The 24687-nt window shown below is 43.5% G+C and overlaps 1 protein-coding gene across 1 annotated transcript in view; it reads left to right on the forward strand.

The window, feature by feature from the left end:
- Positions 1-24687, forward strand: part of LOC123764810 (DNA-dependent protein kinase catalytic subunit) — a 746996-nt gene that overhangs the window by 224055 nt on the left and 498254 nt on the right. Inside the window, exons 12-13 of the mRNA XM_069302649.1 lie at positions 11303-11389; positions 20565-20762. Coding sequence (XP_069158750.1) covers positions 11303-11389; positions 20565-20762 — 285 coding nt within the window. The remainder of the gene's footprint in view (positions 1-11302; positions 11390-20564; positions 20763-24687) is intronic.

The raw sequence follows: 24687 nt of genomic DNA on the forward strand, positions 1-24687 counted from the left end.
CATTAACAGACAAGGTAACAAATCAGGAGGAGCAAATCAAGGAACTAGTGAAAGAAAATGAGGCATGGAAAGTGAAGTGTGGTGACTTTGAAGAAATAAACAAGAAAATAGACTCATATGGTGAACAACTCCAAGCAAGCCTAAGGGGTAACATAGAGTTAGGTAAGGATCTCCAACTGGAAACTTCACTGACAACTCACATAGAGGAGGTGAATAAAGAACTAGAAAAGTATAAAGAAGAAATAAAAGCGACATATGCTGAAGTTGTAAAAGAGAAAGAGACTATCAAAGAAGTGTGTTCGGAAGTCAAAACCAGAAATGACCAACAAGAAGCAGAAATTAGGCAAGCAATTAGGAAAGAACTGGTTACCAACAGTAAACTGGTACAAAACACTGCAGATAGAACTAAGTCCATAATCATTTTTGGATGTTTAGAGAAGGAAATTTCATCTAGGGTGGACCGAGCGGCAGAAGAGATGAAAATCATAGAGAAAATAGTAGGTTTAGGAGAAGGCTCAAAGGAAAATGTCAGTGATTTTAGAAGAATAGGAAAATATGAGAAAGAAAAGAACCGCCCCTTAAGGGTGACGTTTAATGGAGTGAAAAACATGATGGAAGTGCGAAGAAATGCCAGGAAACTGCAGAGTGATGAGGTTGGCAAATTTTGGTCAATAAGACAAGACCTCTCCAAGGAAGACAGAGAAAAGCTGAAAATGAACCTAATTGAGGCAAAACGTCTAAATGGGGATAGAAATGAAGACAGAAATTCTTTTTTTTGCAAAGTGACAGGGACTGGAAAGCTTGTGAAATGGTACATAAAAACAAAGCAACAAGATCAGTAGTGGAAGGGGGAGTAAAGAGCAGAGGAAAAGGGAACAGAAATTCTTTTTTTTACAAAGTGACAGGGACTGGAAAGCTTGTGAAATGGTACATAAAAACAAAGCAACAAGATCAGTAGTGGAAGGGGGAGTAAAGAGCAAAGGAAAAGGGAACATGTTCCTGAAAATTGTATATACCAACATAGATGGAGTGAGGTCAAAAACTTTGGAGTTGCAGATATAATCCAGCTTAGGGTCCCAGATATTGTTGCATTATCAGAGACGAAACTTGAAGGAAATATAATAAATGAAGTCCAAGATATTCCCAAGAGGCTACTCAGTTTGGAGACGTGACAGGAAAACTAGGAAGGGAGGAGGAGTGGCTGTACTGGTGAAAAAACACCTGAAGGTAAAAGAGTTAATATTTGAAAACCCTCGAGATATTGACATAATGGCATTGCAGGTCTGGAATCAGGATGATAAGCTGATAATTGTAAATACCTACAGCCCACCAGCAAGCAACACATGGACATAGGAAGAACTGGATGACAAACGAGAGGGCCTCATAATGGTCATGAGAGATATTATTGTACAAGCGGATAAAGATAAATCACGACTGTTGATACTGGGGGACTTCAACTTTAAAGCAATAGACTGGGAGGCCTATGAAGCAAGAACGGAGGACTTTTTGGACATGCAGATTTGTGAACCTCATTCTGGAGACATTCTTGTATCAACACATAAAGCAAGCCACAAGAATGAGGGAAGGAGATGTACCGTCAGTACTAGATCTAGTATTCACCAGGAAAGAAGAAGAGATTTTTGACATCCAGTACCTTCCTCCCTTGGGAAAGAGTGATCACGTCCTGTTAGACATTAAATATGCTTTAAGATATCATCTAGAAGAAAATGGGGACATTGAAACAGTTGATAAACTCGATTTAAGGAGAGGCAACTATGGGGAACTTCAAACTTTTTTTAATGAGTGTAATTGGACAGAATTGTTGCTAGGCAGGGAAGTAAATGAAATGTATGCCAAATTTGTAAAACTATACGAGGAAGGCACACAAACATTCATACCAAAACAGAGATGCAGGGCCAGAAAACAGGATTGGTTTGACAGAAATTGTGAGAGGGCAAGAGACCAAAAGACACAAAAATGGAATCAGTATAGGAAGAGGCCAAACCCCCAAACATACCAGCGATACAAAGATGCGAGAAACAACTATACAGCAGTAAGGAGAGAGGCAGAAAGAAATTTTGAAAAAGGGATAGCAGATAAATGTAAAACAGAACCGGGCCTATTCTACAAATTCATAAACAACAAATTGCAGGTAAAGGATAATATCCAGAGGTTGAAAATGGGAAACAGATTCACGGAAAATGAAAATGAAATGTGTGAAACATTAAATGAAAAGTTCCAAAGTGTGTTTGTACAAAATGAAATCTTCAGAGAACCAGACACAATAAGAATTCCAGAGAACAACATAGAGCGGATAGAGGTGTCTAGAGATGAAGTGGAAAATATGCTAAAGGAGCTCGGGAAGAACAAAGCAGCTGGCCCAGATGGCGTTTCACCATGGGTTCTGAGAGAATGTGCATCTGAGCTCAGCATTCCACTTCACCTGATCTTTCAGGCATCCCTGTGCACAGGAATCGTAGCAGACGTGTGGAAACAGGCTAACATAGTTCCAATCTACAAAAGTGGCAGCAGGGAAGACCCCCTCAATTATAGACCTGTATCATTGACAAGTGTAATAGTGAAAGTATTGGAAAAGCTAATCAAAACTAAATGGGTAGAACACCTGGAGAGAAATGATATAATATCAGACAGACAGTATGGTTTTCGATCTGGAAGATCCTGTGTATCGAATTTACTCAGTTTCTATGATCGAGCCACAGAGATATTACAGGAAAGAGATGGTTGGGTTGACTGCATCTATCTGGACCTAAAAAAGGCTTTCGACAGAGTTCCACATAAGAGGTTGTTCTGGAAACTGGAAAATATTGGAGGGGTGACAGGTAAGCTTCTATCATGGATGAAAAATTTTCTGACTGATAGAAAAATGAGGGCAGTAATGAGAGGCACTGTATCGGAATGGAGAAATGTCACAAGTGGAGTACCACAGGGTTCAGTTCTTGCACCAGTGATGTTTATTGTGTACATAAATGATCTACCAGTTGGTATACAGAATTATATGAACGTGTTTGCTGATGATGCTAAGATAATAGGAAGGATAAGAAATTTAGATGATTGTCATGCCCTTCAAGAAGACTTGGACAAAATAAATATATGGAGCACCACCTGGCAAATGGAATTTAATGTTAATAAATGTCATGTTATGGAATGTGGAATAGGAGAACATAGACCCCATACAACCTATATATTATGTGAGAAATCTTTAAAGAATTCTGATAAAGAAAGAGATCTAGGGGTGGTTCTAGATAGAAAACTATCACCTGAGGACCACATAAAGAATATTGTGCAAGGAGCCTATGCGATGCTTTCTAACTTCAGAATTGCATTTAAATACATGGATGGCGATATACTAAAGAAATTGTTCATGACTTTTGTTAGGCCAAAGCTAGAATATGCAGTTGTTGTGTGGTGCCCATATCTTAAGAAGCACATCAACAAACTGGAAAAGGTGCAAAGACATGCTACGAAGTGGCTCCCAGAACTGAAGGGCAAGAGCTACGAGGAGAGGTTGGAAGCATTAAACATGCCAAAACTAGAAGACAGAAGAAAAAGAGGTGATATGATCACTACATACAAAATAGTAACAGGAATTGATAAAATCGACAGGGAAGATTTCCTGAGACCTGGCACTTCAAGAACAAGAGGTCTTAGATTTAAACTAGCTAAACACAGATGCCGAAGAAATATAAGAAAATTCACCTTCGCAAATAGAGTTGTAGACGGTTGGAACAAGTTAAGTGAGAAGGTGGTGGAGGCTAAGACCGTCAGTAGTTTCAAAGCGTTATATGACAAAGAGTGCTGGGAAGACGGGACACCACGAGCATGTCCCACGAGAGTAAATTCGATACACAGGATCTTCCAGATCGAAAACCATACTGTCTGTCTGATATTATATCATTTCTCTCCAGGTGTTCTACCCATTTAGTTTTAATTATTTTTTCCAATATTTTGACTATTACACTTGTCAATGATACTGGTCTATAATTGAGGGGGTCTTCCCTGCTTCCACTTTTGTAGATTGGAACTATGTTAGCCTTTTTCCACACATCAGCTACAACTCCTGTATACAGGGATGCCTGAAAAATCAGTTGAAGAGGAATGCTGAGCTCAGGTGCACATTCTCTCAGAACCCATGGTGAAACTCCATCTGGACCAACTGCTTTGTTCTTATTTAGCTCCTTGAGCATTTTTTCCACTTCGTCTCTGGACACCTCTATGTGCTCTATGTTGTTCTCTGGAATTCTTATTGTATCTGGTTCCCTGAAGATTTCATTTTGTACAAACACACTTTGGAACTTTTCGTTTAATGTTTCACACATTTCCTTTTCATTTTCCGTGAATCTATTTCCCATTTTCAACCTCTGAATATTATCCTTTACCTGCAATTTGTTGTTTATGAATTTATAGAACAGACCTGGTTCTGTTTTGCATTTGTCTGCAATCCCTTTTTCAAAATTTCTTTCTGCCCCTCTCCTCACTGCCGTGTAGTTGTTTCTCGCATCTTTGTATCGCTGGTATGTTTGGGGGTTCGGCCTCTTCCTGTATTGATTCCATTTTTGTGTCTTTTGGTCTCTGGCCCTCTCGCACTTTCTGTTGAACCAATCCTGTTTCCTAGTTCTGCTTCTCTGTTTTGGTATAAATTTTTTTGTGCCTTTATCATATATTTCACAAAACCTGACATACATCTCATTCATTTCCTTGCCTAGCAACAAGTCTGTCCAATTATACTCACTAAAAATTTTTCTAAGGTTGCCATAATGACCTCTCCTAAAGTCAGGTTTTTCATTTGCATCGACCGTCATATTTTCTTCCAGATTATAACGCATTGCATACTTTATTCCCAAAAAGACATGGTCACTTTTACCCAAGGGAGGAAGGTACTGAATGTCAAATATTTCTTCCTCCTTCCTGGTAAATATCAAATCTAGCATGGAGGGGACGTCCCCTTCCCTCATCCTCGTAGCTTGTTTAACATGTTGATACAAGAATGTTTCCAGGATGAGGTCTACAAATTTACAGGTCCAGAAATCTTCTGTTTTAGCTTCATATGCTTCCCAGTCTATGGATTTCAAGTTGAAGTCGCCGACTATCAACAGTCGTGAACTATCGTTATCCGCTCTCGCTATGATCTCTCTCATTATTGTTATAAGACCTTCTCGTTTACTATCTAGCTCCTCCTTTGACCATGTGCTGCTTAACGGTGGACTATATGCATTTATGATCATTAGTTTATCATCCTCATGGCAGATCTCTAGTGCTATTATGTCAACTTCTTGTGGATTGGCAGTCACTATTTCGTTCACCTTCAGGCGTTCTTTCACCAGTACAGCAACGCCACCGCCTTTCCTGATTTTTCTGTCCCGTCTCCAAATTGAGTAGCCCCTAGGGAATATGACCTCATTTAAAATAGCATCTTCAAGTTTTGTCTCCGTGAGTGCAACAATGTCTGGTGTCTGCAGCTGTATTATATCACTTAACTCCAGTATCTTTCATCTTACTCCATCTATGTTGGTGTATGCAATCTTGAGGAACTTGTTCCTCCTCTTCTTATTTTTCACTCCCCCTTTCTCTAATGATTTTGTGTTAGGTCCTTATTGCGCCTAGCTTCACCAATATTATGACCCTTATGTTCTTCAAACAATAAGGTTTGAATTTCACCGACAGAGCGTTATCTTTCAACACCACATAGGACAGGTGTTTGGGAGCCAGAGGCGCATGCGCCACCCATGGTTGCTCATTCAGTACTAACTCAGCCAGCAGCCCTAGGGCATTCTGGGAATTTTTTCCAAGATGGCTCTCACTGGAGGTCCTAAGAGTCCATTTCATACACAACCAACCTCGTTCACATTTAGAATGGGTACCGAAAAATCAGAGTTTTCTCGGTTGGTGCAGTTTCCCGCAGACCGAGAATACTCGGTTGGTGCAGTTAAGTGGTTAAAGATATAAAAAGGGGCTGTAGCCTAAGTCCTTACACTGCCAATGACCTTGGCTGTTAGAATCGTGATAATATGAGCACCATTTATGGAGGAGGGGCCCCTGATAGCTCCTTGAAACAATCTCTCTTAGATTGCTCTATGCAAATGGGTCACATAAGATGTGGGAGTGCTGTTTGGCCTACTAGGGACCATAGTCAAAACCTGGCCCCCTCAGAGGCAAAGAGAGCAAGTGACAATTTGCCACCATACCAGGAAAGTATCTAGAAGGTCGGTGAAGCTTTACAGACAACTGGAGGGATGATAAAGACCCAAGCCTTGATATTGCCAAAGATCTCTGCAAACTATTCACTTATACCAGGAGATATGTTGAAAATTTGTGCAAAGCTCAGTACCAAATGGCACCCCTAGGCAGCCTGATTTCTGGAAGCAGCCATCTTCCTTGTCCAGTTCATTCTCTGATGTCCAGCTGGACAGTAATGTTCCAGATCTTTCAGATGTAGCAAGCCCCCCCTCCCCCCCCCCCTGCTTCTTGTTAAGTGCTAGCTGTTTTTGGACTTGTTCCTGTGGAGTCCATGTGCCTTGTACTCTGTTCTATATTTTGCTTCATATGCATGTTTTCTATCTGGCTTGTGTGGGTTTTGTTTTGTTTGTTGTGCTCTGGGCTGCATGCACTTTAGGTTCTTTCCCCAGGGTGGCTGCTAGCATTGCACTGGCAGAGATCTTCTCTGGTGTGTTTGGAAGTTTGCCCCTGAGAGGCCAGGCCACTGAGATGACCTGGACTATTCACAAGTCTCTGACTCTTCTGTTTGGGTCTCTAGGCTGAGGGCATTCTGTTGGTTGTATTGGGGTGTGCTGGGCCTCATGTGTTTGTTTATATGACACGCCACAGGGATTGGTCATATCCTGGTTGTTTTGTGTTTCACATCTGTCTTGGCGAGTGGCCTTGGTGCCTGGGTGTCCTGCTTGGCTAGCTGCCTTCAGGCATTGGTAATCCACTCGCAGGTCTTTGATGTGGCTGCTTTGGCCCGCTGAGCCTGCACTCGCCATGTGTGAGTTTGAAGGATGCTCATTATCTTTGCTACCAGATCGTCATTCTTTCTGCCTCTGCCATGCTGCCTGTTTGGTTTGTGCCACCTCTGACCTTGAGTCCTATGCAATTTTTCTTCTGGTTCTCCACATTGATCAATTTAACTTCTCATGCAGAAGCATTCAAGGCAGCTTCTGCTTTGAGATGATAAATACCTAACCCTGGTAAACCTAGGATTAGGCATTTGTGACATTATGATCAGTTGGATGCCCCAGAGTTGGCTACTATGGTCATTCGGTACCTGGAATTGGAGGCATTGGTGATCTTGACCTGGATCAAGTCTGTGCCTCCTCTTCCTTCTCCTGCGAGTATTGTTCGCCCTGCTTCTGGTCTTCCTCCTTTTGGTTTTGTAGCCTGGCTTTCTCCAGGGGTAGCCCCATCCACATTGAGAGCAGCTGGGTTTCAAAATGTAACAAAAATTGGAGACATTGACCCGAACTCATAGTAAACAAGGTTCAGCATGGAAGCAAGGCCCAAATACCATGTGGGAAATAAGGGAAGGGGGGGGTAATAAATAAATAAGGGGTAATCCACAATAGCCACTGAAGGAGGACTCGAGAAGAGAAAACCCGTGGGACTAGGAATCCGCAGGACCGAACGGTACCTGGAAATGGCCCTAGGGGCAAGACAATCTTAAAGGCATTGTTAACCCTGGGCAAAGAAATGCACTGGGGCCCCTACCCAGATAAGGGGCCATGCCTGTCTGCTAAAGTGCAGGATTACTGTAAGATGGGATACAAACCCACACAGAGCAGCAGTGTTGGATTAGCAGTCCAAGCCCTAACCACTCGGCCACCTCGTCTAAATTAATTATTAGAATATAATTTGAAGAAGGATTTGAATCTCGGGCCTTTCGAGCAAGAGGACGAGTAATGATCCTCTCTGCCATGAGAATTATCAGGATCATTATGGTAGCATGGAGCCCTTAGAATCTTAGAATTGTTGGAGCCCCTGCACAACTGCCCAGTGTGCCTGTTTGATAAGATGGCATTGCCTGAGGAGGGAAGAGCCACGGCTAAAACAAATTCATACTTATCAGGAGGATAAGAGAAACCCAGCCATGTGAGCATATGATCCCCTCAGATGCAACAAAATATAAAGAGGAATCAGAGGGCAACCAAGGGCCCAAAATCAGTTTCTCCCAAGTTCCGAGAGCTTGTCATGAAAACTCTGGGTAAGAGCCGATGTCCTTACCCAGTGTCTGGTAAAGAAAGGTTTCGTCCCAAGGAGAAGGCATGGAGGAAACATGTCGCTGTGAAGAAGAAAACTTTGCAACCTTGGTGGGACTAGAAGGCTCAACTGCCTCCCATGTTCAAGGAGGGGGGGAGCAAACCCGGAATTAACTCAACTACACCCCGAGGCAACTTTGTCAATGCAAGGGCAGCACTAGATGAATGTTCAGGGAAGTAACTACTGAACATACACAGTTTGAGGTGGGGGGAATCTACATAACAATACTGGATAGAAACACGCTCATGAAACAAAATACCATATTATGATGATTAATGAGGAGGATGATGATGAACAGTTTATTTAGCTAAAAGTACATGCAAACAAAATGAGTTACAAGCAGAATGTTAGATTTCTAGATAGAGCTAGTACATTCTATGCCTAAATTAATATGCACATCGTTTCAGGCAAGCTGTGAGAAAAAAAATTAAAAACCAATTCTTAAAACTAATTGAGATCAAAAGCATGAACTGAACTGAAGTAGAAAAAAATTACTACTGTATAATTACATTTGAATGGAACTATATAAATTGCAACAGAAAAGCAGATAGCAATTTTAACTAAATAAACAGACTACAATTTTGTTTAAATTTATTTATACATGCCAGAAATCTGCAGTTATATAAGTTAGTCATTAATCATTACAAGTTAATATTTAAGCATTAATGTTTGATAATAGCAAGACATGGAACATTTAGGAGGTGAGGTAGGCTGCATGGTGTCTGAATATGGAATGATACACAAGCAAATGGTCTCTGCTGGACAATTCCAAGGAAAGCTGGCACTTAGCATAGAAGCAGTGGGATCAGCCACAAAAGGTGACTGGCGCACTACTGCATTGCTCTAAGCCATGCATCAGCGACAGAACTAGCTGACAAAGAAGTAAATTCTGGGCCACCTGGTGGCTGCATTAAGTACTATTGGGTTCTAGCTAGTTAATAAAAGTTTCCTTCAGTTTTGACCGAATCATTTTGAGAGTTGTTTGGCAGTTTTAAGGCTTTCAGACATGTGATCCCAGCAGTTATCTGTAAAGCATCACTGACTTTGATACATTCCCCATGAAATGGTAGAATGTCATTTATTCCCTGTTCCTCTGTGAGGTGGCCAAGTTCTGGCTTTGGTACCTGGTATGCCAAATAGAACTAATGTGCCTGATGCGACACGTTAGTAGGGAACAATCTCGGTCAGATAGCTACAGGGAGCCGCTAGGGGCATTGCTAGAAAAGAAGATATATGATAGTGTTGCTAATTTTAATCCTTAAGCTGCTAAGGGGTCCTGAGGAGATTTACACCCCTGTGCTCAAGAAAAACAAAATTCTAATTTTTTTTTAAGTCTTCTAAAAATGTTAATTTGTGTTCCTGAGCATGGGAAAAAAAATCGTTGGTGATATATTTTGGGTGCAATAGGCCGAGGAAGTCTGGCAAAATGTGGGCGTTGACAGAGAGGTCGTCAGAGGCGATCAGCGTCACCCGAGCTGACAGGTGGGAGTTGCCACAAAGATGATATTACCTAATTATTTCAATGTCTCTGATTGATTTTTTCTTAGTTTTATGCAGTAATAATATCCAATAGTGTGTGTGTGATAGATTTATAGATTTATATAATAAAATGTGTGAATAATCGCTATACTCAAAAGTATGGTGTTCATATTAGTGGTTCAATCATTACGTTCATAAAACAATAAACAAATAGTTTTGCTGTTATTACACCATACACACACATTATATATAAGTATCTACATGTTTTGTTCACTACAACTGTACAACTAAGCTGATACTGTATAGTTAGTTCAGGAACTAAGAGACATCGCTACACTCAGTCAGCTGGCGGCTGTCTCCCTCACTCATTCAAGGTCAGGTGCACTAAATTTCTCCCCCAACAATATTGTATGGGTGTTATTACACTATACACACACATTATATATAGGTATCTACATGTTGTATGCACCGTAACTGTACACCTAAGCTTGTAGGGGGCATAGTGGCCACCCACTACACAGCTAGACAAGTCGTGCAGACGACACCACCTCCGTCACCCAAATGGCTCCTCCCAACATAATCCTTTTGCTGTTATTACTCTAATTCACACATTATATATAAGTACAATATTTACATTTGTGTTCACCATAGAGAACCACTGAGCTGGTATGGTGAATGTAGAGAATAACAGGTAACCACACAGTAAACGACGCTATCTCCCTCCCTCCCTCCCACAGCATTACTCCTCCCACAGCGCTAATTATCACAATCCTGGTCATTTTTATCACAGTCAGGAGTCATCTGTAATATTGTCATCGCTAAATAATAGCAGTTACATATTTATTTTGACATTTTTAGGCGATGCTGTGGTCATAAGCTGAACAGCAATGCTGTTAGCTCATGCTACGTGTGCCAGTCTTGGTTGCTCCCACAGTACTGTACTGTGGCTCTCACACCGGAGAATATTGCCCACGTTTTTTTTTAAACATGGCATCTGTTTACAAGAGCCCTGAGGAAGCTGATGTGAACCCCGGTAGCCGAGGGCCATTTGAATCTTGCCTGGCACCCTATGGCGTATATATACGCCATGCACACCGTGGGACATGTTACTCATGGCGTATATATACGCCATGCACACCGTGGGACATGTTACTCATGGCGTATATACGACGTATGGGTGTTATTACTGAGCCGGTCGGCCGAGCGGACAGCACGCTGGACTTGTGATCCTGTGGTCCTGGGTTCGATCCCAGGCGCCGGCGAGAAACAATGGGCAAAACTTTCTTTCACCCTATGCCCCTGTTACCTAGCAGTAAAATAGGTACCTGGGTGTTAGTCAGCTGTCACGGGCTGCTTCCTGGGGGTGGAGGCCTGGTCGAGGACCGGGCCGCGGGGTCACTAAAAGCCCCGAAATCATCTCAAGATAACCTCAAGACGCCATGCGCAGTTTAAGGATTAAGGCTACATTTCAGAATTACAAATTGTTCCTTTCTCTTATGATCCAAATATGTATGGTATGAACAAAAGTTTGACACTTATATTTTAATGACAGAAAGAAGCAGAGACTACTGAAAAAAATGATGTTGCCACTTCAGATCCAGTGTCTGGGCTCAAAGCCAAGACTCCGAAAGACTTTCAGGTAGAGTACGACTTCTTTGCTTTCCTTGTTTATGATTTTTATAATTTAATCCTTGCATAACTCCAATCACAATATGCACTTACCTCGTGTTCAAATTGCATGTGTTAATTTTTTTAGTTTGATGATCTATTTTTTCCTGTCCACCATGATATAGGACTCTTAATTAACTAAGCCATTTAAGAATTAAAAAATCAAAATTAAGAGGTGAAAGTAAAATTTGTAAAGTGAAGATAAAACCTTTATGTAGCTATGCAACAGGGTTCCTTAATGAAAGTACAGGTGTCTCCATTCGAGGGTTAATTAAGGGTCATTCTAAATTTCCTACATTCCAATAGCCAGCAGAACTATATATCCATGCTATATACAGTACAGTACTAATATTGCTATGGTGGAAAACATTTCATACCATGAAAAGTGAGTGGGGTTGTAATTACTGTGCCTTGACTGTATATGCATCAGGATATGCATGTAGATGCATATGGATATGTATGCATCAGGATAGTAAGGGCTAGAGATCTGTTATACATCAAATAGTTCAGTGATTTATTGAGCAATCAACCACAGAAGGTGATTCTAGTTCTTTACAATGCTAACCAGCATACATATAATTACATCTGTCCTACATAAACAGTGTTTGAGGTATGTTCTTTTAAACATAATGTGATTAATGTGCAATTTACAAAGGTGAAATGCAATTCTGACCAACTTACATGTATACACACACTTATTGACTGCTCTGTTAATCCGAACTATATGGGAAGGATCCCCTCATCGGATAAGCAAAATGTTTGAATAAGCAGGAATTCATACTTGGAATATCCAAAAATTAACATTTGCAATTTTTTGTACCACTACCAACATAATTAAAAATTCCACACACTGGAAGTACACATAGTTAAGGGAAGATTTAAAAATTTAATTTAAACAAATGTCAGCTTAAACTAGTTGTCTTGATCGATACTAATGATTACGGGTTATTCATGCCCGTGCCACCTCTGGGATGGCTTAATTTTTATCAATCTTTATCGATACTGATGACGTTGAAAATGTGCATTTACTTTATCTAACACAATGCTAATATTGCTGTTCATGAGCTTGGCAAGGTCAATTTTTTACTGCCTGCTGCTGAAGCATCACTGGTTCAAGGCTCTTGGCTTTCTGGAAAGGCTTCATATTTTCCTCTTCACCATATTCTCTCTCACTTTAAACCTGGCAAGCCAACCATCACTTGCCAAGAAATCTTGTATTCCAAGGCTGCTGCAAACCTGCTAGCTGACAGTACAACAAAGTCACTGAGGCATTAGAGAAAAACAGAATACAGATGTGGTATACACGGATTTTGCAAAGGCATTCGATAAATGTGACCATGGAGTGATAGCACACAAAATGAGGTCAGTGCGAATAACCGGTAAAGTAGGACGCTGGATACTCAGTTTTCTGTCAAACAGAACACAGAGTAACAGTCAACCATATAACATCGAGTCCAAGAGTAGTTAAAAGCTCTGTACCTCAGGGTAAATTCCTTGCACCACTGCTTTTCCTTATTCTCATATCAGATATAGACAAAAATACAAGTCACAACTTCGTGTCATCCTTTGCAGATGACACAAAAATCAGCATGAAAATTACCTCTGCTGAAGACATTGAAAAACTTCAAGCAGATGTTAATAATGTTTTCGACTGGGCAACAGAAAATAACATGACATTTAACAGTGATAAATTCCAGGTTCTCAGGTACGGTAAAAATGAGGACCTTAAACATAATACAAGGTACAAAACACAATCAAATGTGCCCATAGTAGGAAAGCAGCATGTAAAAGATTTGGGAATAATGATGTCTGATGATCTAACGTTTAGGGAGCATAATCGAGCAAATATTGCATCAGCCAGAAAAATGATCGGATGGATTACGAGAATTTTCAAATCCAGGGATCCCATCACAATGGTTGTACTCTTCAAGTCACTTGTACTGACCTATCTTTGAGTAGGGTCAAGTACACTTCCCCCTTCAGAGTAGGAGAGATTGCTGAAATAGAGGGAATACAGAGAACATATATGGCATACATAGATGCAATAAAGCACCTAAATTATTGGGATCATCTCAAAGCTCTCCAAATATACTCACCAGAAAGGAGACAGGAGAGATATCAAATAATATACACGTTTCCACGTGTATATTATGCTGCAAACTTCGTGCTGCAAACGAAGAAAAGACCACCAGAACTGAAAGAGCAGAAGCCCCTGTACCGGAGGAGAGCATGAAACTCTCCTACCTGACTCCCCAGAGGCCAACGCCAACAAAAGAGCCATAAAAAACAGTCCTGAAGTGAGGGGGGGCCACCCTAAACCGAGGTGAAGGGAGCAGAGAACACCCGGTGCAACGAGCAGGACAGCTCAGGCGGTGCATGAGCAGGCCGGAGGTGAACAACGCCTGAGAAAGCTTGTGGAACGGAGCAGAAGTGACATCCACCCCTAATGCAAGCTGCAGCGGCTCCGCCAGTGCCACCTGAAACGAGGCGACAGTATCTGGCATAAGAAGACAGTCCTGAAACAACCAAGAGAGAGAGAGAGAGAGAGGACAAAACCGACCAGAAATCGAAGACAACCTACGAAGAGACAAGTGCCGTAAAGACCGCCAGGAAATTTCATACTGCCGTCGAGACAAAACTTGCAGGTGGGACACCAACTAAGCCACCTGTTGACCAGACCACACACTAGAATGTGAAGGGACGATGACGTTTCGGTCTGTCCTGGACCATTCTCAAGTCAGTCCGGGACAGACCAAAACGTCGTCGTCCCTTCACCTTCTAGTGTGCGGTTTGGTCAACATACTTTAGCCATGTTATTGTGACTCATCGCCTGCTAAGACACCTGATCACCATATAAGTGGTGATAAACTCGCATCAAAAAGACGAGACACGAGAAGCAGAGAAGATTGAACCAGCCACGTACTGGAATGGTCCAATCTGCTGAAAGAAGTGGAGCCGCGGGAAGACCCTCGAGTTCGGACATCGAGGAAGAGGTGCCTGAAACCAGGGCTGGGCCGTCCACCATAGAGCCAACAGGACCTCTAATTCTTTGTAAGTCTCTCTAAGCTAACCAGGACCCGGAGCAACAACCGAACCGGTGGGAAGAGGAACAGGTAACCCCGACTAGACCAGTCCAGCCGAAAGGCATCGACCCCGATGGCCACACAGTCTGGGAAGGGCGCCACATACACTGGAAGACACCTCAACCAAGTCGATGCGAAGAGGTCCACCTCTAGGTGCCTGTACGGCCGGCAGATCGAACTGAACGAGTCTGTGTCGACCGTCCATTCCATGGAGAGGGGAATGAACCGAGACAGGCCATCCGCCAGTATGTTTGACATCGCCTGAATGTGAACCACCAGGAGAGCCAAACCTCGAGAACTCAGCAAACGAGTCACCTGAAACGACCAGACCCAAAGAGCCAAGGACCGCATTAACACTTTCGCTCGGGGATGACGCAGCATTGCGTCATCCGTTTACTGGCGGTAATGCCGGGGATGACGCAGCATTGCGTCATCCACTTTAAAAATTCGCCAAAAATCAGGTTTTTATCCGATTTTTTGGGGACTGGTTTTAAAATGTGCGCCGATGTCTTCCCATTTTCTTTGTTGAGCCTCGTCGCCCTCAGGCTGCTTGGCACACGCCGTGGGCCCATTGTCTTTGCTCCACTGTTGTGACCAATGTCGCTTCCCCTCGCATCTCAAACGTGTGAACATTTCGGCTATTTTCCATGGCTATATTTCTTACTGTGGCTTTAGAAACTATCTACGCTTACTCCACGATGGATAGTAATCATGAACAAGGCCCTTCCAGGAAGAAAATTGCGAAAGAAAGGCTTGAAAAGGGTAGGAATTGGGAGTGTAGCAGGAAGGCCTCTGAGCACTCACTCACGGCTAACACGTGGCCCGTCTTCAACTCGTCGGCGGTTGGAGCGTGACCAGGTTTTTTTTTTTATAGGCTAATGTTCCTCTAGAGAATTTTATTACGAACCCATTGAGACCAAAATGAAAGACCTAGGACAAAAATTGAGGTGACCAGAGTGAAAATAGTGAAAACATTTTATCCCGTTTGCGCGCTCCCGGGTAACTCGTTCGCACTTTCTCTGTTTGCTGCGGGTAATTAGCCGGGCTTTTGGAGTTTATATGCATTTAGTGCTGTAGAGAATTTTATTGCGAACACAATGATACCAAATTTAATCTCGTAGAAGGAGAATTGAGGTGACAAAGTTGAAGAGAGTATACACTTTTCGGAATTAACGCGCGCTTCCGTGACACTCTGGGGCCCATATCGCCCTGTCGAGGGGTGGCGCGCGGGGTGAGCGAAAGTGTTAAACTCCCGCGGTTCAGAATATGAACCACTGAGGAGCAGTCCAAATGGAGCTGGATCATTGCTCCACGAGCAACACGAACCCTCTGAAGTGAATGTCACACCACCGTGAGCTCCTGTTCTGTGCTGTGAGCCTGACGGAAGGATGGACTCCACCGACTGTCCAGCCTGATGAGCATTAGTCACAGAACCCCAGCTGAGAGACGAGGTATCCGTGAACACATCGAGCGAGGGTTCAGGGAGGCATCAGGGCATAGAACCCCAAAAAACAACCACCGAGGAAGCTGGCGACACAGCAGCTGACACAAGGCTCCCGGGATCTGAACACAGCGATAACGAGAGCTGCGGAAGGGACACCCCAGAAGAACCAGAACATCCGCTGAAGCCAGATCTGACCTGATGGGTAGATTAGCATGGCCAAGATCAGGCTCCCGCACCGCCGCTCAAACAACCGACGTGTGACCCGGGTGCCCTCCAAAAACAGCCATAAGCAGGACCGCATTCGGAACAATGCCACCAGAGGGAGAGACAAGGAAGTGGTCCGAGAGTCCCACACAAGACCCAGGGTACACTGGGTTTTGTGTGGGACTCTCAGTCTCTCTCTCAATTCCCTCTCAGTCCGAACCTGAGAGGGAACCAATTGGGACTTCCTGTACACCAAGAACATGAATCCGGTGAGCTGGTAAGGAACCATATCCCTGGTGAGCAGACAATTGGCTGGGAGCCCACACCAGCCAATTGTCGAGGTAGGCCAGAATCAACAGCGCCGTCATGACCCGGTTAAGGCGCGTGGACACAAAAGGTGCCAGATCCAACTGGAAGGAAGGCAAAGAAATTAGTGTCACTCCATGACAAAACCGAGCCAGTCCCTGAACACCAGTTGAATCGGGACGTGCTAATACGCCTCCCGGAGGTTCAGAGACACCATCCAGGCACCAAAAGCAGCCAGACCCGAGAGAGATTGGTCATCTGAAAGGAGGGGCAAGGACCCATGGGATCATACATTATAAGTCCAGTATGAATCGCAGCTCTGCCGAATCCCGTTTCGGAACTGAAGACAGGCCGGAAACCCACTCCAAGATAACTTGACAGAGCGCATGGGAAGAGGCCCGCCCTGCAAGCCCCAATCCTCCCAAAGGAGGAAGAAAGAAGCAACGCCACCACAGGCCAGAGGAAAAGGACTCGAATTGCCCACAAATCGTGGGACCAGGAACAAACAGCGCGAGCCTCACCGCCAACAGGACTAACTGTGAAAAGGTTGACAACCCCTACGAGAGCCTGACTGAAACTCAAAGCTATCGCTGCCCCCTCAGCAGGAGGGGCCAGTCTCGAATATGCAACTAATGGTTTACGACGACTGAAGGTACCCTGAGACCTGGCGATGATCCTACAAGTCCGATATAGGCCATCAACTAGACAAAGCTGCCTGCAGAAAATGCAACCCACCGCAGACTCTGCAAACAGCAACGGACAAAAGGGTGATGAAAAACGAAGAGCCAGGGCCAAAAACGATTCCAAAAAATAGGACGAGCACCGCCTGTCAGCACGTGAGATGAGAAGCAAAAGCAAAAAACAGACACTGCCTCCCTCAGAAACTGCGCGTACAACTTCAACAAGGCAGCCGGCGCCTGAGCTGCCGAAGCAAGCACACCAGACACTGGCCTGAAACCCAGCTTCTCTACACCACCACGAACCAGTCCGAAGACAGCACCTGTAGGGAAAAGAAGTGCAAGACCGAAGCCAAGGGCCCACGGGCACCCAAATCCTCGGCCACCAGGAATGCTGAAAAGAAGGGAACCTGCATGTGAAGCCGCACCTGGCCAACATCATATGGAGGACGGGGGCGAACAAGCACGCTTTGAGGTGCTCCAACTCGCCCCCGCAGGAAACTCGAACGACCTTAGTCAACTCTCGCCATTCAAGTGCGCAGTCCGACAGGATGAATGCCAAGCCCCCAACGAAAGAAAAGGCAGTCTGCCAGCCAGGAAGACTCCGGTACCTTGCAAAGCACCCATTAGGGAAACTCAAAAGAAGGCTTCATTATCGAGGCGTAATCCGGGTCTTGCAGGCGGTAAGCCGCAAGCGCCTCCCACCCCTTCCTCGTTGGGAAGCGGGAAGCGAAAAAACCTTCAGGAGGAGGGAACTGAAGAACCCTAGGGAACTTGGAACCGAACCCGGGGAGGAGTAAAACTCGTATCAAAATCGAACAGGGTGGGGATAGGAAAACCTCTTCCCCTCTAACAACAAGCCCTGTGCCGAGGGGTACCAAACACTCAGGCAGGAACAAGTGAGGTACAGGGCCTCCCCAAGCCATCCTCCAATCCCTCTGCTTCTTGAAAAAAAAGCAGAGTCCACCAAAAAAATAGGAATGAAGGGGGCCTGCTGGCGTGACCCAAAAGCTCCGGCAGGAGACCAGGCTCGAATGCCTCCACCGCTAATCCGGAAAGGGCAATCCCCGAAGCTGCCCAAGTCTCGAGACCAGTAAAATTCAGGGAGGCAGCTGCAGGACATCCAGAAAGGCAACCAACCTCGCATGTTGCTGCAACCTAAACCTCGCATGCAACGCTAAAGCTGCCTGAAACCGAATTTCAATCTCAGTGGACTGGGTGAATGGAGTACAAGCAAAGAACACCACTCGCAGGACAAGGGGTCATAGGTGTCACTGACCCCAAAAGGCAGCAAGATGGTGAGTGTCACCCTAAGACAAGGGGGACAGGGCAACCATCAAACTCTCATAAGGCGAGGTGGGACTCAGAGGTCTCCTACATTGGACCACTGAGCCCCAATGGGGGTTTCCAGGGCCCTTAGGCTTACTGCTAAGGGAAGCCCAGGCGAGGTACTGCTAACCGATTATCCCAGAGCTACCAAGCAAACAAACTAAAAGCTGAACCTCTGTGATGTGTGCAAGCATGGGGACGTAGTGGAGGGCCACCTAAATCCTACAAGTGGGCCTACCACCACATCAGGCAGACCCCCGCCAGGCCAAAAAAAAAAAAAAAAAAAAAAAAAAAAAAAAAAAAAAAAAAAAAAAAAAAAAAAACACGCAAGAGCACGTCGTCTCCAGGTGAACAGACCCGGTCGCTATGCATATATCATTCAGCTGCACAGTACCTCGCACCAAAACCAGCGACGAAACTACCTCCTACCCAAGGACAAACAGAAGTAAGAACCTTCCAGGTGAACCCCCAAGGACAAGCAATCACCGTGCAGCGACAGAACCACACTGAGGTAGCTGCTCCTGAACAGTTCGTGGAAGATAACCCTGAGGCTGCAAAGGCAGTACTTACGGGGCACCTAGGAAAGGTAGCCTAAGGTGCATGCAGCCCCAGGTGCATGCAGCCCCAGTACTCTTGTGTTACTTCTGGCTCACACACCACCAAAACAGAGCAACAACACAGCGCTGCGCAAAGAGTGGAGCCAGAGCTATCAACCGTCACTGACAAAACAGCCTCTTGAACTGAGGAGAGTTGCCGGCATGGAGGTCTGGGACCCCCCCCCACTGTCCCCCTCCTGGGGAGGGGAGAGGTTGCACAGATGGATATGCGACGGTTGTGGTGACATCATGTTTGTTTCCTTGTTTTTAATTGGAGTTCTGTTTGCTAGTTCTGGGTGCCTGACTTGGTAGATGGCAGACAAAGACTGCTTCCAATTACACAGGGGTGTCTTTAGACCATTGCTCTTCATGCCTCTTTGAGGGAACCAGGTTCTGGCTTTGGTCCCCGGTAGGCTTAGAAGTCTTTCGATTGACTGTTGCCATGGCCTAATATATACACATCAGCCCGGTATAGCTCTGGGGAGCCTCTGGGTCTCACCCAGAAAATGGCGTTTCATTACATTCAACGTTTTTTTTTTTTAATACTGTAAATGCAAATATAAAATGAATAGTTAAATATTGTCAAAATGTGAATTACGGTACCTTTCTTAGCCTTGTGTGTTTTGATCTTGGTGGTGGTGATATCATGATGTGATGATCATTTAGGTGGAAAGAAGTAGCGAGTTAAAATGGTAAAGCTGATGTACAAAAACTTGATCTTGGGTTTCTGCATTTTAGTGCACTTCCAACTTTACAATTATTTTGACTAAAACATGTATACAATATATTTGAGCATATGATAGCTTTTTTTTTTTCTTTTAGTCACTAATCACTGGCTATTATATTTGCAAGAAATATAAATATTTTATAAGAAAAGACAACTTTAAAATAATATGGTTTGTATAATGGAGTTGCAAGTTCTGAAGAATAATGGAACAACTTATCAGCCTTGGAAACAGGAATACCACTAGCTGCATGGTTATGATTAAGGAAATCGTGCAAATTACTATAAATTTGTGGTATGGTTCATTCATGAAGGTTCCATTATTTCAGCTTTATGCTATGTTTTGTCAATGTGTCACAATCTAAATTAAATTATAAGCTGCTACTGACGTCATTTTAAAATTTAATTCTTTCTTATTGTTGTGGTTTTGTTTCAGTCAAGCCAGAAATGCAATGATATTCAGAATATAAATTTATTAATTATGCATTTGAATCTGAAGAACAAATGAATGATCGACACGTGAAAAAACTATCTTCGGGAAAATTTGAGAGCAGAAAGAGTTGAAGGGCTTTGGTATTTTTTTTTATATCCGTGATGCTACATGTAAATATAATGAATGGATGAGTAACTTTTTATATCTAACATCTATAACCATCTTTTTCTATATTCATAATTTTTATTATCTGAACTGATGCCTTCTGCACAGGATGAAAGTGTGAAGCTGGAGAAAATGATATTGTATGTATATACTGTACTATAATAATAAGTACAATTGTATTACAGGTTTACATGAATGTAATTTCTTTGATGGGAGACGTACTGCCCCTGCAATGTGAGGCTCAGCTCGAGCCCCATGTTTCTCACCTTTGTTGGTTCTTTGTGAGATGCTCTTCACTGCAGCCTCTTGTCTCTGCTCACTACTCTGCCATTACTACTGTTCTCTCCTGCACCCTGCGTACATCATATTTCCAGAAGAAAGAGGTTGGTATTCATACGGGGGAATAATGGGGCTCTGTAATTCTTGCACAAAAGTAATTTTTTTAAGTAGCAAGTGGATACCTTAACTTGTTTGTTTTTGGCCCCCTTACTAATTTTGGACACAACCAGCTTCTTGGGCCAAGTGGAAATTTGCTTTGCTATATTTTACTTTAGTGCATACTGTGAAGTTACTATGCATGTTAAAGTTCTCAATTTGATATCTTTTTAAGTTAATGAGTTGTACTGTAGTTTATGATGTTATTTTCAAAAATGCAATAAAAACAAAATAAAGTGACAAAGTAAAGTTAATATTAGCCAACATGAAGTTGAAAATGACGACTACAGTCATTGGAATGTTGTGGCATTTTGAGCAAATGACGACTGTAGGCATCACAAAAATGTTAAAGGGCTACTATTTTATATGTAGCATCTTTTTTTAGTCGTAAGTTTTATTGCCTTAAGCAAATGGTAAATGATACCATGAGTTTATGACCAGTCCAATATGAGTTTGAATTCCAATTATAAGTAAAAGAGCCAAGCCATGCGAACGATCGTGATCCTGTCAGTATGGACTGTTTTTGAGTACGAGATCCTGACAAACCCGGAGCACTTTAGCTCACTAGTGTGGGGAATTTCCTAACAATTATTTATTAATATTAATAGATGGTGAATGGACTGTATGAGTGGACTGTGTTAATTTTAGCTGTCTGGTAATTCCACTCCTTGAAAATTTTGGGGGTAGACTTAATAATGCTAAATCTACCTTATGTTCAATTATAGTAAATCTTCAACATAACATTTATGAATAAATAATAGGTTATAAGTTTAGTAACTAACTACAAATATAACATATATGATTGCATTGACTTAGCTGACAAGCCGATCATTGGAGATGCGTCTGACAGTCTCCCACTATCAGTTTATTCTCAATCTCAACGTAATGGTGTCGTAGACACGTGAAGAACAAGTTGAGATGACAAGCTCCCGTTGTTGTCCCTCCATGCTGTGGTGAATATACAACTTAACTTCTGTAGAGTTAAAGTAATTTAAGCTAATCTACATGAAAGGGATCAACTGGTTCTGGAAATAAACTTTAGGGGTTTATTTGGTGTTCCTATGTCATAACGGCCGGACGATCTAAAGTTATTATGGCTATAAAAAACTAATAGATAGTCACTTACCCGACAAGATGTGATATCCTTAGTATTTGATGGCAAGCAGCAACGTGTGGGATTCGTAATTGCACGGATGTTCCCAAATTAACGCGATGCAAAGTGGCAGGCTTCATGGGAACGTTGTCGTTATAGTTCTCAGAGAGCAAGTGTCACTCGCCCTCTACCTCCTCTCTCGGTGCATGGCACGGAAATATATGTCAATATTCTACCTTATCTTATTATCTAACAAGACATTACCGACATTGTTGTACATCTTGGTGTTACACTTCAAATGTCGGTAGACAATTTTCCACTATTTCCACTGAAGTAACAACCAAGCTGCAACTCAATTTTGCACCGAGTTACACTGCTTCTGCACCAGGAGGTGCAGAAGCAGCAGTGTCAACTACACTGCAGGAGGGAGTGCCCTTTCCCCAAGCAATCCCTGCTCTCTCACCCCCAGGACTTCTTCCTGCCCCAAGCAGGCCTGAGGAAGACCTAAGCCCTCCATCCCCCACTCCACCTCCCCCTGATCCCCTGGAAACTACCTCACAGGAGGAGGAGCCTACCCAAGTAGCAATGACCATAGAACAACTTCCTACACTTGTGGGGAGTGAGGGTGAAATTGGATATAAGAAAGTGAGCTTCAAGGTAATGTACTCAAACATTGATGGGATTACCAATAAAGCAAGTGAACTGGCAGAAAGGGTGCAAGAAGAAAACCCTGATGTAATAGGACTAATGGAAACAAAATTGTCAGGAGTCATAACAGATGCTGTGTTTCCAAAGGAGTACTATATAGTAAGGAAAGAGAGGGAAGGGAGAGGAGGTGGAGGAGTGGCCCTGCTGATAAGGAAGGACTGGAGTTTTGATGAGATGGAAATTCCGGGCTGTGACGGATTCAGAGATTACATAACAGGAACTATAACAATGGGTGGACCTAAGATAATAGTGGCAGTGATTTACAACCCTCCCCTAAATGACAGAAGACCTAGACAGGAGTTTGATAGGAACAACATGGCAACCATTAATATAATAGAGAGAGCAGCTTCAGTTGCCTGCAGGAATGGCTCCAGACTCTTAATCATAGGCGATTTCAACCATGGAAAGATAGACTGGGAGAATGGGGACCCACATGGTGGTGCAGATACGTGGAGAGCTAAACTCTTGGAAGTGGCAACAAGGAATTTTCTGAGCCAGCACGTCTAGGAACCCACAAGAGTGAGAGGCAATGATGAACCAGCTAGACTCGAATTGATATTCACCCTGAATGAGTCAGAAATAAGGGAAGTCAAAGTTGAAGCCCCCATAGGAATGAGTGACCACAGTGTACTGACCTTTGAGTACTTGGTGGAGGTAGGGATAACCTATCCAAGGATGGGAGTAGAGGGAAAAAGATTGAATTACCAAAGAGGAAAATATGACGAGATGAGGAGCTTCCTCAGGGGAATACCATGGGAAACAGAACTTAGAGACAAGAATGTGCAGGTCATGATGGATTTTGTCACCCAGAAGGGCTATGAAGCTGCAGACAGGTTTATCCCCGTCCAAAAGGAGAAAAACGAAAAACAACAGAAAAACCCATGGTTCAACCAGGAATGCAAGGTAGCGAAGCAACTGAGTAAAAGAACATGGAGAAACTACAGAAATAACAGAACACCAGAGAGCAGGGAGAGATACCAGAGGGCCAGAAATGAGTACCTCAGAGTGAGGAGGGAAGCAGAGAAACAGTTTGAAAATGACATCGCGAGTAAAGCCAAGACCTAACCAAAGCTGCTCCACAGCCACATCAGCAGTGAAGGAACAAGTGATGCAGCTGCGAAAAGCGGAGAACAGATACAGAGACAATGACAAGACAAGGAGGTGTGTGAAGAACTCAACAAGAGATTCCAGGCGGTCTTCACAATAGAACAAGGAGAAGCCCCTGCACTAAATGAGGAGGTGGCAAACCAAGCAACCTTGGAGGAATTTGACCTCACCAGTGATGAAGTCAAAAGGTGTCTGCTGGAGCTGGATGTGACAAAGGCTGTTGGGCCTGACAGAATCTCACCATGGATACTAAAGGAAGGTGCAGAAGCACTAAGTGTGCCACTCTCTATGGTGTATAACAGGTCACTGGAATCAGGAGACTTACCAGAAAGTTGGAAGACAGCTAACGTGGTCCCAATATACAAAAATGGTGACAGGCAAGAGACACTGAATTACAGGCCAGTTTCCTTAACTTGTATACCATGCAAGGTGATGGAGAAGATCGTGAGAAAAGGCTCGTAGAGCATCTGGAGGGAAATAACTTTGTAATGCACCACCAACATGGGTTCAGGGATGGTAAATTGTGCCTCACAGGTTTAATAGAATTTTATGACCAGGCAACAAAAATTAGGCAGGAAAGAGAAGGGTGGGCCAACTGCTTTTTCCTGGATTGCCAAAAAGCCTTTGACACAGTACCCCATAAAAGGCTGTTAAAAAAGTTGGAACAACAGGCAGGAGTAAAAGGGAAGGTGCTCCAGTGGATAAGGGAGTACTTAAGCAACAGGAAACAGCGAGTAACGGTGAGGGGGGAGACATCAGAGTGGCGAGATGTCACCAGCGGAGTCCCACAGGGCTCAGTACTTGGACCCATCCTGTTTCTAATATATGTGAACGATCTTCCGGAGGGTATGGACTCATTCCTCTCAATGTTTGCTGATGATGCGAAAATTATGAGAAGAATCAAGACGGATGAAGATAGACAGAGACTACAGGATGACCTGGATAAACTGGAGGAATGGTCTAAA

The sequence above is a fragment of the Procambarus clarkii genome, chromosome 48 (genome assembly GCF_040958095.1).
Source record: "Procambarus clarkii isolate CNS0578487 chromosome 48, FALCON_Pclarkii_2.0, whole genome shotgun sequence".
In the NCBI taxonomy this organism is placed as follows: Eukaryota; Metazoa; Arthropoda; class Malacostraca; order Decapoda; family Cambaridae; genus Procambarus; species Procambarus clarkii.